Consider the following 17916-nt stretch of genomic DNA (forward strand, 5'->3'; position numbering starts at 1 on the left):
TGTGCTACCCATATCTCAAAACAACCTAACAGATCGAAAGAATTGCAAAAAAATATAATAATATTTTAGAAAAAACATATAATTTAAGTCATTTTTTTTAAACCTCCAAGAGCATTTGCCCCACACCTAGGGCTAGTAAAATAGTCCTACCTACTAGCCGAGCTTGGGCTGTTTGGGCTCAACTCGTTAAGGGTACATCCCTGCTCGGGCTCAGCTTGTGAACTCATCATGAGCTGGCTAGTTTTTTTTTTTAAATGTTTAAAATAATATTTATATGATACATATAATATATATAATACACGTATAAAACACACACACATTATATATATATATATATATATATATATATATATATAATGTGTGTGTGTGTGTAAAATGAGCCTATGCTAGCTGAGCCAAGCTTGCCATGTTTGTGCTAAGCTCGTTTACCTAAATAATCTTGCTCGTATTGGCTTGTCAAGTTCATTTTCTGAGCCTAGCTGAAGTTTGAGTTTGAATTTCAACTGAAATTCAATAACGAAACAGTAGCTTGAATTCAAATTCTATTTAAAAATTCATCATTGATTTTCAAATTTGAATTTCAATATTTAGGTCATGCATTAAATGCACTTGAGACCAACTTTTAGTACAAGGATTGTTTTGAGAAAACATATTAGAACGGGCCATGGGCTCCAAATTATCTGAATGTGCACATGTAAGGGGTAACGTACGTTTTGCTATCCTCGTAACCCACTAGTGAAAAAATGTAATATGTTTTTTAAGCTTTTTAGTACATTGACCCTCCAAATGTGGTATACATATTATTAATTTTAGTAGAAACTGACCTTTGGATCATGTCTTTTTGTAAGATTTTAAGAGGGTTGAAAAATCAACTGCCTACAATGTACCAAAATTTCAAACCTAAAAAAAAAAACAGATTTTTATGTCAAAAAACTAGGGTCGACCATTCCTACCATTTTGACCATGCTGAACACATCTAGGCAGTTCCTTACTCACGAGTGTAGCAAATGCAATCCCCACATGTAATACCCACCATCCATAGTTCTCACTTGGAATATCAAGGCCCATTCTCAAGAAAATCTCGCAATGTTTTAAAATATGTTTTTTTGCAGAAAAAAACTCAAGAAAATATCAGTACATATAAATCTTAAAAATATTTAACATACAAAGTATGTTAAAGAAAAGCTAACCTTGCGTCGACAACAAAATAATATCACAGAATTTTCAAAGACAATATTTTCTCAGGATTATATCTGGTTTTGAAAATATCATGATAACATTGCAATAATTTCAGAAAAAAAAAACAGACGAGATTTATCACTATGGTTTTAAACCGATGCCAGCACGCAAAAACAAAAGACCAGCAAAGTGCCAAATGAAGCATAGAATTTGGAATTTTCTATTGAATTCAAAGTTGAAATACATACCCCAAATTGGCATATAACATATTTATACAAATCAAGCGATGAGATTGCACGTGATTACACAAACTCATCAACATGTATGGCCCCAATACAAAACACCAAACTCAAAAGTGCCCCCATAAATTTCTATAGCCGATGAGAGTGGGCTCAGACTGGTCTTCAGAGACATTAACCCCATTAACCAGACGTGGCCAAGTTTACAATACTCCGATGCGTGTCAGTATCATAGCAGCATGAGTTTGCTGTCCTGTGCAACCAAGTTCTTGCAAAACTGCTAGTTGTATAACACCACAAGCTCCAAAGAGGTCACACTTCTTGAATTGCCAGATTCAATTCATGGGCAGCCCTTGACACGAGTCCCCCTTTCCTGTATGATATGATGAAACATGGAGCAAGACATGCATCAGTTAAAGATGTTTTTTACAGTCACGATCAGTAACATAATCAATAATAGCTTCAAACCCTTTCGTATTTTTGGGGGTTATTTACGAAGACATACCTAGTTTTTTTTATCATTCGGATTCATGCCCTGAAAATTTTGGTAATTCAAATGCATATCTCATGCATTTGTGTCAACTTTTCTTCATATGGGTAAAATCATAAATTTGAGTGATAATATGAAAGGTTAACTTTAGTGGCTAACCACAGGTATGCTGGTTAGTTTTGAATTTATTAACTATTATTTATAGTTAAAAAGAGAATAGCTACTAAGGGTATGAATTTGAATAAACGAAGACAAGACTAGATCCCATTTTGAATTATAAGTTTCTTTAGGTATGAATTTGAATTATCGGAAAGGACCAGCTATGTTTAAGTAACCCTACTCTTAACCTGTTTTCCTGATAAATTGAATAATTTGTACACCTCTGCATAGTATGCCCCATGACATTTAGACAAATTTTATTTACATCCAAGGACTTCGATATTATGACAGCATGGACGCCAGAACTTTAAATATTTTCTACTCCGAATTCAACCAAGAGTGACAACAAATCTGAATGTGTTCGTGCAAATGTAAATTAACCCAAAGTTGATTCATCTTGAAAGCCAAGGAATTTGAAGATCCTAGGGCTTCAGGCAAGGATTGAGAAGGGCTTAAAATTCCATCAGCAGAATCAAGCTTGCAGTTGATGAGTAGCACACTCCTAAGTATAAAACAGCTCAAACTATTAACTGAAGATGATAAGAACGAAGCATCACAAGGTTAGAGAAAGTTGCATTCTAACATATACTGTGAAGGCAATATAGAACCCGGGCTACTTCAATCAAGAAGAGAAGTGGCACCTTGAGTGGCTGAGAATTAATTTTCATACATGCCATTATGCACGATGGCAAGATTCTCAATAAAACCTCTTCCCACATTATTTTCGGCCTTGAGAAAATGATGATGTTTCTTGGAAAGAGAACTAGATCTCATCAGACAAATGAACATTTCCCTGCTTCCTAAGAATAATGTCCTTTTAAGAAACGTGAAATCACAATAACAGGCTTGGTAATTCAGCTATCATATAGGAACTACTTACCTTAGTAGAGAACTGAGGCATTGCTTAATCTTTTGTAACTCAGCAAAGCACTGATTGCAGCGCTCCAGCCTGTGCCCAATGGGAAAAAATACAAGTCAGGAACAGCAGAACTACTGTGCAGCAAGCTTAATGGAAGATGGGATTGATGGTGACTGGGCAGAGACCGTTCTTCTGCATGAAGATCAACCCCAACTAATGCTGGTCCAGATACTGTTGAATGGATTACTGGCCCAAAGGTCCTCACAAGTTTTAGCAGCATCTCCAATGACACACTTACATGCCTGTCCATTAAAAAATCAAGCTTGGAACTGCATATACACAATAGTATGCTATTCTTGCTGCAAAAGATAAAGTACGGTCAAGGGAAAGGAATCATCATGCCTGTCAATCTTGCTACCAAGTAAACCAGTAAGCAATGGTAATACACAAGCACAGATATCCAGTGTGACAATGTCAAATTTCTCCATCAGTGCACCGATTACATCAGACTGTACCTATGTGTTCAATAATTACGAAGTTGGTATGAGACATAGCTATGCCTAAACTAACTAAAATGAATAAAATATCTAATTTCAGCTACACAGCAGTAGCTTGAATGGAATACCTACAGAATGATCAGACATTTTCTCCATGGTAAAGATGGTGCCCTTGATGTCATTCCTCTCCCAGATGCGCCGTACAACCTGAAAGTTATTTTTTGACAATTAGAACCCTTGCAAATATAGTATCTTCAAAATCCAACTATAAATAAGATGCACTCAGAATGGGGCATTAAAATTATAAACCACAATGTAGAATATTGGACTGGCACTGGTGCAATGGATTTATGCTACATTCCACATTCCCAAAACAGTATGTGAAACAAAGTGGTGAAAGGTCATATATTAAAGGAGCCTGCCAAATTGGACAAATTAACATTGTCAATCCAGAATATAAAAATTTTATAACTAATGAGTAGGCATGTATATTCATATGTGTGAAGTTCACAGCTCATGTTCCTTAAATATTTTTTATCAATCAGAAAACCTTTTTAAGTTTAGAATCATAATTTCTTGAAGAGTAACAAGTCACTTATCACAATTTGTTTCATCATCAACATCAATACATTATTGTTGTCTTCTAATGTAGTAAACCATTATATTCCAGAGCCATATATTTTTTTCAGAAAATTAGGTAGAAAAATCTCTGGTTTAAATTTGATTATCCCAAATCCAAACAACCCATATTCTCGTTTATCACATATTGTCAAAAAAATGGAAAAGAAAAGGGACAAAAGGAATTCAAACAGTTTGGGTTCCTCACTGAAGTTCTCAAATCCACCAAATCAAACTCCACCCTTTATCAAATCTGAATTCCATATTTCCAATCCCAGCGACAGCAGATATATTGCAGCATAGAGGTAGGAAATCTTACTTTCTAGTCAATCATATGAAGGCTAATGAGAAGCAAGCTTTATGTGGCAACTATACATTACTACACATTAGATAACCACAACTAAAAAAAAGACTGCTTATTAGCCCCATGCATGGAGAAGGATTTTAGGCCATAATTAAAAGTTTATGATAACACAACTGATTCAAGAAAAACATCACAGATCTGTATCTACAATGAATGTCTACCTAAATGATATACCTGTAACTTTGTAAGACGAGACTGCATCCCACTTGAAAACAACTCATGATCTTTCAATGTGTTGTCACAATCATCCTCATCAGAAGCTAAGGGCAAGCCACTGTCATGCACCTGAAGCTGAGCTTTCTGGCAAAAATAAAAAATAAAACAGATGCTCAATGAAAATAATGGGTATCACATAGGGAATCGAAGGGGAACAAGCATAGAACTTCTGGAATAACAAAACATGAAATTGAAATCCTACCACAATAGAAATCGAACTGTCAGGTGAGTCAGAGGAAGCACTCATTCCCAACGTGTCATTGCTCGGAGATTTCTCTCTCCTCTCCCAGCCCTCCACCTGAGAACATGTTCTTCCTCTGGAATGTCTTTTCTCTAGATAGGTAAAATAGAGAGTTAAAATATCAAGTTTATAAAATATACTTGAACAAACAATTGGCTTCATTGGACACACCTTTCAAGTATTGAAAACTACCTGCCCCCCTGCTTCCATCAAGCATTTTACCATTACCGCCCCTGCTTCCGTCAAGCATTTTACCATCACCTGCCCCCATGCTTCCATCAAACATTTTACCATCACTTGCCGCCCTGCTTCTATCAAGCATTTTACCATCACCTGACCCCCTGTTTCCATCCAATATTTTACAATCACCTGAAAGCAAACACAACAGCATTTTGTACATAAAGATGATAAATCCTTAGGCCATTATAACGGAGTTAGTTCTTCCAGCTCTGAACTTTAATACATCACTTAAGATAGAACATGAATCATGTTTACTCAATATTAGAAAGGAAAAAAAAATCCTACCAACATTAGTTCACTAAACCAAGTGTAGAGAACTGAGTTGGCAGGGGCCCCACTATTGATTGATATTGAACAACCTAAAAACAATGCTCACAAAAACAGCAGCTACATTACAAAAAATATTTTAAACAACCTTTAAAACGACCATGGATTAACAAAGGTAGGTTTTGACTGCAAGCTATATAAAACCACCACATAAATCCACGTCAACAATTAAACAAGATATCAACTATAACATATTGGCAGATATTTGGAGTCAAATAATTTGCATGAGCATTACAGATGCAGCAAATTAGTTCTTTCAGAGGGTTAGAAAATAAAAATTGTGGAAAGGAACTGAAAAGGCATCACCAGAAGTAAGTTACTTAAACAACAAGTAAACACATATAAAACCATATCAAAAACTCGCATAACCCCCAAGTTATTTTGCTAACTAAAAAACTAAGAATCAAAAGTTGCAGGAATTTACAATTTTCAGGCTCACTGCTCGGTGTATGTCCTACTGCTAAACATCTTTCGATCTTCTCAGCAACATTCTTGATACTTGTTGCATTGCCATCACTGACTCCAGCAATATCATCTTTTGTGTCAAGGCCAGGAAAGAAGTTCCTATCTGCTTCATGGTTTAAGTTATTACTCTTGGAAATAGATGATCCAAGAAAGACTGAAATGGATTCACCATCTACACCACCTCTACCATATGATGGTTTCCGTACATGGGATGACTTTGATGCTAAGACCGTTCTTTCAACAGGCATGATTTCAGCTTTGGAATCAGCTGGCGGTCCAAGTTTTTGGCTGCTTCTAGGGACAATGACAGGTACAACATCAGGCCTAGTGAAAACTTGGGTGCTAGTTGAAGACTGTATCTTTGGCATGACATTTTTCTTTGGGGCAGAGAGATTGCATGTTGCTGTTGAATTAGAAGCAAGTATCTTTGAAGCGTTAATTAGACCAACTCTTTGGGGAGTACGAGGTACAGTTTCGGCAGCAGCTGCAAAAGAAAAATAAGATGCAGAAACTGTCATCTAGAAATCACAATAAAGACTAGCAATGAAGCAAAACTATAATGTGTAAACCATTCTAATTTCTAAGTAATAAAGCTGTGAAGAAGACACATTTATGAATGCTATACATATAGTAGTAAACGAGGCAAGATAAGATCACTTACAGTTTGCTGATTGATTAACTTTAGTCTCTTTAGTTTCAAGATTCAAAGGTGGAGAAAATGATTTAGTGTTAGCCTTAATACTACTCTCTAGCTGCTGTACCGGTTGGACTTCCCTTGGATTGGGTTTGAGCTCCGTAGGAACATTTCTAGGCACACCACCAACTGCATACGGTGCTATGCGCTGAAAACGAATTAAATACAGTATTATCATCTTAAAGTATGTGTTTATTTTTTCATACTTCCATATAGTGAGCAGATAACATGTCAGCAAATCACAATTGATAAAATATTACCGATATATCAGCAACCCACACTCCAACACAACTTTGATTGAAAGAACAGCCTAAAAGCTTCCCCTCATGGATATTAAGATCAGCCAATCTAGACCATCCCATGTCAACTGAATCATGGCATCTGACAGGCTCCCATGAGAATACCTGAAAAAACAACATAACGTTCAAGAAAGAAAAATAAAAGAGAAAAAGAAAAGGACCAGCTTATCAATATTTGAGCTAAACCAGAAAATATCCACTACCTTTAAGGATTCATGCAATCCACAAAAAAGTGTTCTTCCATCAGGATTAAAGACCATAGAACGCACACCTGTAGCCTGGCAAAGCAAGAGAAAGGATACATACCAGAAAAGTTTCACAAAACTTGAATTTTACTTAGATCTTCATTCTCACAATATTGAATGGTGTACAAGTAATGTAAATAACATCATAAAACAAAATTCATGAACATAAAGTCATTAATGAGATAAAAAGCCTAAAAGTGATAAACAAAATCACAAAAAACATAGTTTCTGGTATTTATCAGCATTGAAGGACAGCAAAAAAAAATCAGTGGACACACCTCATAGGCAACTGCAAGTTCCATGAAGTTATGACATTGAATTTTACTTGAACTCATGCATTTTAACCAAAATTTGAAGGCAAGGAGTGGATCATATATTGCATTCAAGTTTTATAGTCAACAATGCAAGCCCCTCACTGTTCACATCCAGTTTTGATAGGCACCTTTTCTATTTTGCTTTTCTTAGTGAAACATGACTCAAGAAAATCAACCAGAAGGAAATCACAAAAAATATAACTTTTAACGATCAACCAAGCACCCAAGAGAGACATGTAAGATATTTTAAAATAATTATTGAAATAGCACTCAAGAAAACCACAAGAAAAAGCAGATGAACATAATGGAAACAGAGAAATCTTATGCACCTCAGGCCCTGCAGATCCAATAAGTTCAAAAGTCTCTAGATCCCAAAACTTAACTGTTCTGTCAGCAGACCCTGAGCAAAATGTGAATTGTTAGCCAAATTATAAAAAATTAACTGCTGAAACTTGATTTCTAGTTCAAGTACCAATATGTAGGAGATAGTTACAGTCAATGAGAATGCAAACTCATAAGCACAGTAACATCTTCATCAAGAACTTCTAAAAACCAGATGAAGATAATTCTAACAAGGAAAGAAGCAGAGGAATATATCCACATGAAATCCATTATGAACAACTTTATGTAACCAGTGTGACCAAAAGCAGTTGTCAACTGCTCTTTCAAAATCAAGAAAAGTCCTTAGTAAAGCCCAAACTATTGCAATGTGTCAACCTTTATCAAGTGTTAATTTTCTTTGCCTGGAAAACTGTAATATTTCTCATATTTCTCAACATTAACTCAATCAATTCACTTCTGTTGTTTGAATGTTTACAACTGTTAGCTGACCAGTGTAGGAATTTAAAGTTTTGAGTACACATTGCTTACTATAAAATTTTATCATACTTAAAATACTAGATTGTTAGAAGTCATTGCTTGAATTGACATCAAATTGTGTTTCCAGACAGACAGGTAGGAATTTAAGGTTTGAGTACACATTGCTTACTATAAAAGTTTATCATATTTAAAACACTAATTGTTTCCAGACAGACAACCACAGAAGCGAATGTCAAATCTTTGAACTATTGAAAAGATATGTAAGATTTCAACTCATGCAAGAAAATATGATTTACAAGAAAACGAACAATGATAACCAGCAAAACATCTACAATTATATCCAAAGATGAACATATTATATGGAGCTAAGTTCTAGAGAAATAAGTTGTTGGGTAAAGCACAAATTTAAATACAAAAGTATGTGTGTCAGTGTTGCTAACCTATGTCACAGGGACACTCCATGGATACGGACAAACCAGTTTCACACAGTTAACAGTGTGTTATTAACCTTATTTATTTCTTTTTATAATCTTATTACTTATTTTGTATTCACTTGAGTTCTTTTTCTTTTAAAATTTGTCATCAGTTATATTACATTTCAATTTTAACTTAGTTTTATTAGTTGATGTACCTAATTATAGTGATTTAGGGCATGTTTGGTTCGATCAGATGAGATTCACTCTCTCATTTGAATGAGAGAGTGATTCTCATATGGCCCCAAATCTCATGCCCAATCAAACATGAGATTTGGGGCTGAAGTGATCACTTCACCCGTGAGATTTTGAATCTCATGGGCGAGAGTGTGATTTTGAATCACATGATTCGAAATCACATTCCAGTGAACCACGAGTTCTGCTAAACGTTCGAAGGTGAACGTTGGGGTTCACCTCCATCCTCTTCTCCTCTCTCCCCTTATATGAAGAAGAAGAGCAGAAAAGAGGGGGGAAGCCAGTGCCATCTGCTCAGCGGAGAAGGGAAAAAATCAGGTAACCTGTTTTTTTTCCTGGTTGAGGGGGAGGGGAGCTCTCCGGAATTGATTCTAGCAAGCTCCATGAACTAGTTGGAGGAGGTGAAGCTGCATTAACTCCATTTTCTCTTTTACATTGGAAAATCTGGGCCAGTTTTTGTTTTCCTTGGAAAGAATTGTTTCGTTTTTTGGAAGTTTTCGACGGTGTGATTATGGTAATCGGTTGATGCCGTAGGGCATTTTGTTTGTTAGTTATTGTGTTAGGTTCGAAGAGTCTAACTCGTTGGATGGTTCTCTGGAGGTGGAATTTTTGTAAGTGCTAAGGTTTTTCTGTAGGGTTGGAGTGGATATGGCGCTTGGTGGGTTGAGTATGGTGGTATTTTCGGGGAGTTTGATGGGGAATGGATTGGAAGCAGTAACATGTTTACGGGGTTCGGAGGTGTCGGAATTGAGGGAGTGGTTTTAGTTCTGAATGGGGTTGGCAACACCGAGAAGCCCGATGGCGGGCCTCGTGTATCAAAGTTTACTGGATCCAAACTTAAGCCTAACTGGATCAAACTATGATAAATCCAATCCATGATGCATTAAAAATCCATATCTAAAAATTCACAATTTATTTAAAATCACTTTATTGGATCCAAACTCAAGCCTAACTAGATCCAACTAAGATAAATTCAATCTATGATGCATCAAAAATCCATGCCCAAAGTTTCATAATTTGTTTAAAACCACTTTATTGGATCCAAGCTTAAGCCTAACTGGATCCAAATATGATAAACCCAAACCATGATCCAATAAAAATCCATGTACAGATCCATTAAATCCAAAAATTAATTGATAGAATCCATGATCCATTAAATAAATAAATAAATCCATTGATCCAATACATGGTCATTAAATCTAAAAAGCCATTAATTCAATCTATGATCTGTATTCAATTCATGATCCAATTATGTATAACATGAGAAAATGAATGTGTCAACTTATCAAACAGAAAAAATGAATCCCATACAAATGAGATTCCTTTCCTTAAACCAACCAAACATGAGAAGTGGAATCTCATGAGACTCCAATTCACATGATTTTGATTCTCATGAGATTCTAAATCACATTTGTAAAGAGCAATCAAACATACCCTTAGAGTTGCTTTTTTATACATACACAAGCACACATACATACACATATGTGTACACACAGCCACGTCGCTGTGTCCTACTTTTTTAGAGTTATTGTATCGTCCCAAGCATGTCCACATCACATCCCATACCTGCATCTGTAACCATGTGACATAGTTGTTAACTGCAACTACATTAGGTTAACTTTAACAAGTTCACCACATTTCTTTCTCCTAAAAATTCAAAAAACCTCGTTTTACTTTAACGCATTAACTGAAAATGAATATCAAACATTTAGATATGGGACATGTGACTTCAGAAGAAGAGAATATGTCAAGCAAGTTTCCTTTAGGTAAGAAAACAAAATTTTTCCTAAAGAGTAGAAGAAAAGTTAGGGAACATAGACACAACAACAACCAATCACCATACAAGAGAAAGGAAATCAAAAGTCAAAATCCTCATCACCACCGCCAATTCTAGCTGTCCTGGCCAGCTAATATCCTCATTATTAGGCTATACGTCGATCATAATTTCCGACATTACTTGAGTGCGAGAGCAGATGAGACATAAATGAGAGATTTATTGCTGCAGAATCTCAGCAATGTAATCCATTTTTTTTTGTAGAAATTCAGCCAGAAATTTCTTTAGGAACCAGTCATCTTAACATACCCCTGAATCCGCTAGCCAGACCAAACTAAGCTGACTCCTGACACCAGCAAATAGGTGATCAACTGAATACAAGTTTTGTCCTACTTGTCAGACATTTGCTTACCAAGGAGTACCTCCTCTTTTGGATGTGAATGATTCAGTCTAGCACAAGCCACCCAAAGGTTTGCTATTTATGACCTTGGTTTAAGAGCCCAAGCCCAAATGGTTTTGCAGAGTGTATTACCCAGCCACGTTTCAGAAGTTACCAAAACTCCACCAACTAATTCAACCATACCAACCAAGTTATACATGAATAACTCGTAAATGCTTGTACAACTTTTGCCTTCATTTCTAGGAAAGGACAGCATAATGAAATACATGGAACTACTCAGGATACCTTGCCAAAACATGGAAACACAAATAGCTATCAACATGATATATACATCCACTCAATGCATTTTTGAACCTTGAAGATGCAGGAAGCCTATCCAATACAAATACAATTCCATGTGAATCACACGATTGTCAGCTTTGAAAAAAAGGACCTGATTACTTCATCCAATCTATTTTCACTATTGGGCATCCATTCATCTTGAATAGGGAATCAGGTTGCAACTACTCAATTAATTAGGGATGTAAATGCTTGGACTCAGGTTGGGTATAGTCAGATCTAGGTTAAGTGGGATCAGATGCAAAGTGCCATTACTAAACCCAGGTCCGATTAGTTTATATACCATAATCAGATACATATTTACATATAATCGGATCAGCAATTGTCAGATTAAGTTGGAGTCGGGTTTGGATTTGGATCCTGATGCAGAAATACTCCAACCGAATCCAAGTCCGATTAGTAACCTGATACTGGTGTTTAGGGATGGCAGTGGGGCGGGGGACAAGGTCTCCACCCCTGCCCCGCCTCAAGATTTTATCCTCCACCCCCGCCTCCATCCCCGGCGGGGAATGGATTTTATGCTCCATCCCCGCCTTCATCCCCGTTTCATGTCCTCCATCCCCGGTTCAAACGGGGATGAGGCGGGGCGGGGCGGGGATATTGCGGGGAAAAGTGGTCGGGGCGGGGATGAGGCGGGGATCGTGCCGGGGATGGGGCGGGGCGGGGCGAGGAAAAGTGCACGTCCATCCCCGCCTCCACCCCCGGACGGGGATGGATTTTAACCTTCGTCCCCGCCTCCATCCCCGTTTCATACCCTTCATCCCCGGTCCAAACGGGGCAAGGCGGGGCGGGGCCCCGCTTTCCCCCGGTCCACTGCCATCCCTACTGGTGTTTCTACCGAATCCAACTAAACAGACTCAGATTTGGTTGGATATTCAACCTTAACCCACACCACTTACATCAATCACCCCAAAACTGAAACTTCCAACCACTTGTCACGGGCCTATCTCCAAAAGCCACGTGCAGCGCAAGGCGAACCCAACCTAGCAAGCCTTTGCGAGTTCCAGGGATGCAGCAGTGGGTCATCAAAAGCAACGAATGCACAAGCGGTCTCAACCACGGAATGCACAATCACAACAGGGTATACAATCACATAAAGAGCATAGAGATAATAGAGTGAACAAAGAGAAGAGGAAAGAGGGGCACACACATGAAAGGATCAATTCATTGAGCATGAAGAAAGTATACAATAGTGTGATACACCACAATTTCATTAAGGGATACAAATAGAATGTACATGTATCAAATATATACAAATGGATCACACCTTGACTAAAATGAAGACCAAAGTTTTTGGATTCTCTACATGGGCAGTTAACCACAAAGAATAACACAGTGTTCCAAGCATGCCTAAATCTATTTTAATTCAAGTGAGCCTACTCTAATGTATTTGAGTTTTTTAGGTTGTGGCAATCCACAACCTGCAACCATCAAACCTAGTGACCATGATTAAGATTACTGTGGAAATGATATCACCATAAAAAATGGAAATGTACCTTTTCCCTTGAGAAATACATCAAACATAAGCATCAAGATGCCTACTGACTATACTTGGAAAGAAGAAGGGTAACTGGTTTTGGTTGGACAAATGGATATGAAAAATGCTTCTTGCCACCAATTTCCTAAGCTGAACATATCTTAGTTGTGACAAAGATGGTTTCATCATTTCTGTCCCTCCACCTCCACTTGGGATGTAGTGAGAAGCAACTTCATAGACAAAGAAAGTCATTGAGTGATTGGAACTCATAAGACCCCAAGGTACACATCTAATCTCGTTAAATAAGAGATGAAGTAATTTGGAAAATAGGTCAAAAGGATCTTACTATTCCATGTGGAGACAGGCAAGTATAAAGATCTTTCTAGTCCTTACTTCCTATAGGACACAATGGAACTGAAAACAGAACCTTTCAGATAACAACTATTATCAGGTGTAGGGCCCCTCTCTCCAAGAGCTACACTCATTGCTTACCTTGTTGGTATTGCAAAAGGCTTAATGCAACATAGAGTAGGCGGTATTCAGAGTATATATGTATCCCATATTATATCCTACCAAGTGTGGTATTACATGGCAACAGGTTTGAATTGGATCTTAATATATGGCCTATGTCACATGGGTGTGGGTGCGGGCGCGGGTGCAGGTGCGGGTGCGGGTGCGGGTGCGGGTGCGGGGATTCGGCACTTCCAAAAAAACCGGGTGCGGGGGTGCGGCAGGGGCAAAAATGTAATATATATATAAATGTATATATATATATATATATCATGTATAGTGTATATGTATGAATGTATGGTAGCTGTTAAGGTCCATGACATTTATGCCCAACTTACTTTTTACCATTTTTTTATCTTATATGGTTGTCCCCAAAGATGAAAGTGATGAGTTATGGAGCCTGATTCATTGTTTTTGCCCTTGCAGGAAGGGGGGGTCCGGGGGCTCCCCCCGGCGCGAGTCCCGCTGTGCGGTCAGCGGGCGGGGGTCCAAGGGGGGCCGCCCCTGGCGGGGGGTTATAGGGGGGCAGCTCCCCCCCCCCAAAGATTTTTTTTTAAATTCCGCAGCCCATTTCATAGGGCAAAAAAAAATTTAAAAAAATCCAAAAAAAGGACAAAAATGACCCTGTGTGCGGTCAACGCACCCAGGGTCGGGTTGACCGCACCCAGTGCCACACCCGCACCAGCGTCGAGTCGTGTCAACGCGGGTGCGGCACCCTGCTAGCCAAATCCCTGTGACATAATATGGCGGGTCTAGGTGGAAAATTAACAAGTGTAGCCAGAGCATCAATGATTCTATTTTAAAGTTTCCTTATAACTGAGATTGACGTTATATAGCTTTTCACATTACCTTAGGACTCGCATTGATTTGTGTGTGTAACCCATCTTAATAAAACTTAAAATGGAACTGGTACATATGATTTAAGCACGCACATGCATTTTAAGCATTTAAATGTCACATAAATTAATGGCTAGTCTCAAGTAAAACTTTGATTCTTTCATGCTCCATTAATAATATGAAAAAAGATGAAAAAGAAAAACTCACAAACATGACACTGGTTTAAAAAAGATCAATGTGTTTGTTCCAACTACAGCCACGGAAACAACTCTGTTCTTTATATTGCAGAGAAAACAACACCAAGATAATCATAACCAAAATAAATCAGCATAAACACAACATAGCGATGGTGCCAAATATATAAGGCAGCAAATGGACAAGTGTACATGTGTATTCAATATTTGAGAACCTTAGTATCATGAAAAAGAATCCCATGTCTTACAATATTTACCAGGATCTCTGTTGCACAGGTCTTTACCTTTTACAATCAACAAGACTGAACCATTGTTATTAGGGGTGGCAATCGGGTTGGCGGGTTGGCGTGTCAGCATACCTCAACCCGAACCCGACCCGTTTATTAAACGGGTCGGCTGTGGCAAACACGAACCCGACCCGTTTAATAAACGGGTAACCCGACACGACCCGCCAACCCATTTAATAAATGGGTTGGGTCGGGTAAACGGGTTTTCAGGTTCGCGGGTCGGGTTGGCGGGTTGACGGATCGGGTTGGCAGGTAGACAGGTTGACGGGTCGGGTTGGCATACCCCCAACCCGAACCCGACCTGTTTAATAAACGGGTTACACGGGTCGACCCGTTTATTAAACGGGTTGACTTAAGCCCAACCCGAACCCGCCTAAGAGGCGGGTTGGCGGGTCGGGTTGGCGGGTCGTGTCAGAAATTGCCACCCCTAATTGTTATTACCGTGTGCTACCAACCAACATATGGTCATAACTTATGGCCTTTATTTCATCATTTTTGTTGAACTTCTTTAAAAACAAGAAAAAGAAACAATAAAGAATTTAGAAAAAAAAGGTCCAACTCATAACCTCAGAAAAAAATTCAATCAGATAATGCCATTTCAAGAAGAATATGGTTGCAGAGTTTGGCCATTACTTTAGGAAACACAAAACATGCTAACGCAAGGTGAGAACCTTGATGCTTCAGTGACTTTGAGCCATCTCCTGAGCATCAATGGGAGAATTATCTTCAACATAATAGAAGCCATTAACAAAATTATATATGGCATTCAGTCCTTTAAGGTTATATATATTTCAAAATCAGAGAATATTGTCAAGAATCTTCATGTGCAATGCAGTTGGAAAGCAAAGGTGTGCTTGCACATGCATTCATGTAAACATCAGCAAAAACAATTGCAGACAAAAAAGTAACTAAAATATATTCAAACTATGTCTGCATCTATCATCACAAGACTTGAATGACTTTAAAGTTTAAACACAGAAACATTCTGAGAAGCTCACCTGTTGCAAGGAGGAATTCATGGGGATGAAAATCTATGCACTGTATTTTCCCTTCATGACACTTAAAATCATGCAAGAGCTTTCCAGCAGTCAGATCCCACAACTGTTCACACAGCAAAGTGCATTACATACTGTTACTTTCTTGCAACAAGATTCCCATAACAGCATCTTCATCCAGAAATAATGGAGAAAAGAGCACTGTGACTCTAACTTACCTTTACAACATGATCTTCACCCCCAGAAACAACCCAACGACCATCTGGGCTGAACTTAATCGCATTAACACCTCTACTATGCCCTTTATATGTATGAATGCACCCTTTTCTTCTAATATCCCATATCTTCAAATTAGTATCCAAAGAACCAGATGCAAAGAACTCGCCGAAAGGATGAAAATCAACAGAGATACAATTCGATCTGTGACTGGTAAGTGTTCGAACAACTGTCCGCCATCATAGGAGCATAGAACGAAATCAAGAAACCCATTCATGATATCATCATAAACTCCAGTTATAACACTCAATGAACAACTGAAACACCAAATGGAACTGGTAAACTCACTTTTTGCCTCTTCCAAATCCCAAAGTTTTATTGTGCCGCTCGAAGCTCCAGCAACCACCAAAACCTCCGAAGAGTCGAAGGTTAGAGACTCAACCGGGCTCGTGTGACCAGAAAGACTCTGCGTATTTACATAAGAACAAGATCAGGATCCAGTTCAAACACAAGAATCTCCCCTATTGATCATATCCTTACTGCAAAGCTAAAATATGAAATGCCAACAAATTTTCATCAAACAAAAGTGCCTGAGCTTGCAATAAGGGTAAAAGGTGAACATCTAACAATTTATCCGTCATATGTGATAATGTAATTTATATATTACACGTGATGATGTTACCAATTGACATTTGTTCTCTCTTGTTTAAAGAGAACAAATGGAAACACCAACTATGACGTAAACACATTACACCAAAACCGATTTAAAAATAAATATCGCTAAAAAACACAAGAATAACAGGAACCCATCCCGTAAAATTCTCCAATACCCATTTATGCATTCGTAATTCACCAAAAAATCAATCTTTTCTCTAATAGAGAAATACCCATAAAAATGACAAAAATTCATATCCCAAATCCCCAAATCGCTCTTAAAAATCAAGAAAATGTGTGTGTGTGTGTGTGTCCACTACTCATACAAACAAAAAAGAAAACATAGAAAAGCACAAAAACATCAACAGAGAAAAGGAGGATTTGAACCAACCAGGATGGAATTAGGCTTCCCGATAGCCCAAAGATTAACCTTGTGATCCTCTCCTCCAGTGACGACGACCCTCGACGATTTCTTCCCGATCTTCAAGCAATTCACATTCGAACTATGCGCCACAAATTCCTCTAAGACAGAGAGAGTCAAGAAGAAACAAAAACACCACCACCAACAACAACAACAACAACAACAAGAAACATCCCTAATCCAAGAGAAATCCCGAATATCCTACCAGAATCAAAACCCCACAAATTGGGGGAAAAAGAAACACCCACCAAAAGGAAAGTGGAAGAATAAGAAAGAAAGAAAAGGAGGGGAAAAGGAAAGGAACGGATTTCCCTCTCTCGTTCCTTACGCAGAGAGAGAGAGGATACGGAGTTTGTAGCCCCGCTTCATCTTCGAACACGACTCATCCACGTGCGAGAGAGTGTCCGCACGAGCGAGTCGACGCGTGCCTGGAGCGAGTCAGGAGGGCGGTGCAAGCGTGCGGGAAGAACATTTCTGGTGGGATTCGCAGAGGAGGGAGTCCGCCATTAGAGAGAGAGAGAGAGAGAGAGAGAGAGAAGAAAAAGGGTTTTGCTTTAATTTTTTAGAGTTTGTACATTTTTTAATTTCTTTAGAGAGGGAGCCGAGAGGGCTCTCTCTCTCTCTCTCTTCAAAATTTTTCTCGAATTTTTAAATCAATCTTTTATTTTTTATTTTAACACGGAGAGAGGGGGAACTCTCTCTCTAAGTATTTTTAATATTTTTGTTTTCATTTTTATTTATTCATTTATTTTTACTTGGCTCTCTATTATTACACTCATTAACAGTGCTCACATTTTCCATAGGACCCCCACCAGATTTTGTGACTATACTCATAATAGCATTCACATTTTTGACATGAATCCTCCTCAAAACTTTTGC

General features: G+C 38.1%; 1 protein-coding gene across 2 annotated transcripts; it reads right to left on the reverse strand.

Moving 5' to 3' along the window:
* Positions 1-1376: 1376 nt before the first annotated feature.
* On the reverse strand, positions 1377-17576 carry LOC149844571 (katanin p80 WD40 repeat-containing subunit B1 homolog KTN80.4-like). Of its 2 annotated transcripts, none has more exons than XM_089994857.1 (18): positions 17385-17576; positions 17008-17138; positions 16311-16428; positions 15965-16191; positions 15750-15852; positions 7776-7846; positions 7091-7165; positions 6849-6992; positions 6556-6736; positions 5854-6378; positions 5055-5231; positions 4824-4954; positions 4580-4705; positions 3556-3630; positions 3329-3441; positions 3112-3228; positions 2948-3016; positions 1377-1791 (listed from the first exon to the last, which is right to left on the reverse strand). In XM_089994857.1, exons 1-18 carry the CDS (start codon positions 17404-17406, stop codon positions 1731-1733), a joined length of 2466 nt encoding a protein of 821 aa, XP_089850983.1. In that variant the 5' UTR covers positions 17407-17576; the 3' UTR covers positions 1377-1730. The 2 variants fall into 2 exon arrangements, with proteins under 2 accessions (XP_089850983.1, XP_089850979.1); XM_089994853.1 differs by having other exon boundaries at positions 5034-5231.
* Between the last annotated feature and the right edge of the window lie 340 nt (positions 17577-17916).

Source organism: Nuphar pumila, chromosome 2 (assembly GCF_984573655.1).
Source record: "Nuphar pumila chromosome 2, dmNupPumi1.hap1.1, whole genome shotgun sequence".
Lineage (NCBI taxonomy): Eukaryota > Viridiplantae > Streptophyta > Magnoliopsida > Nymphaeales > Nymphaeaceae > Nuphar > Nuphar pumila.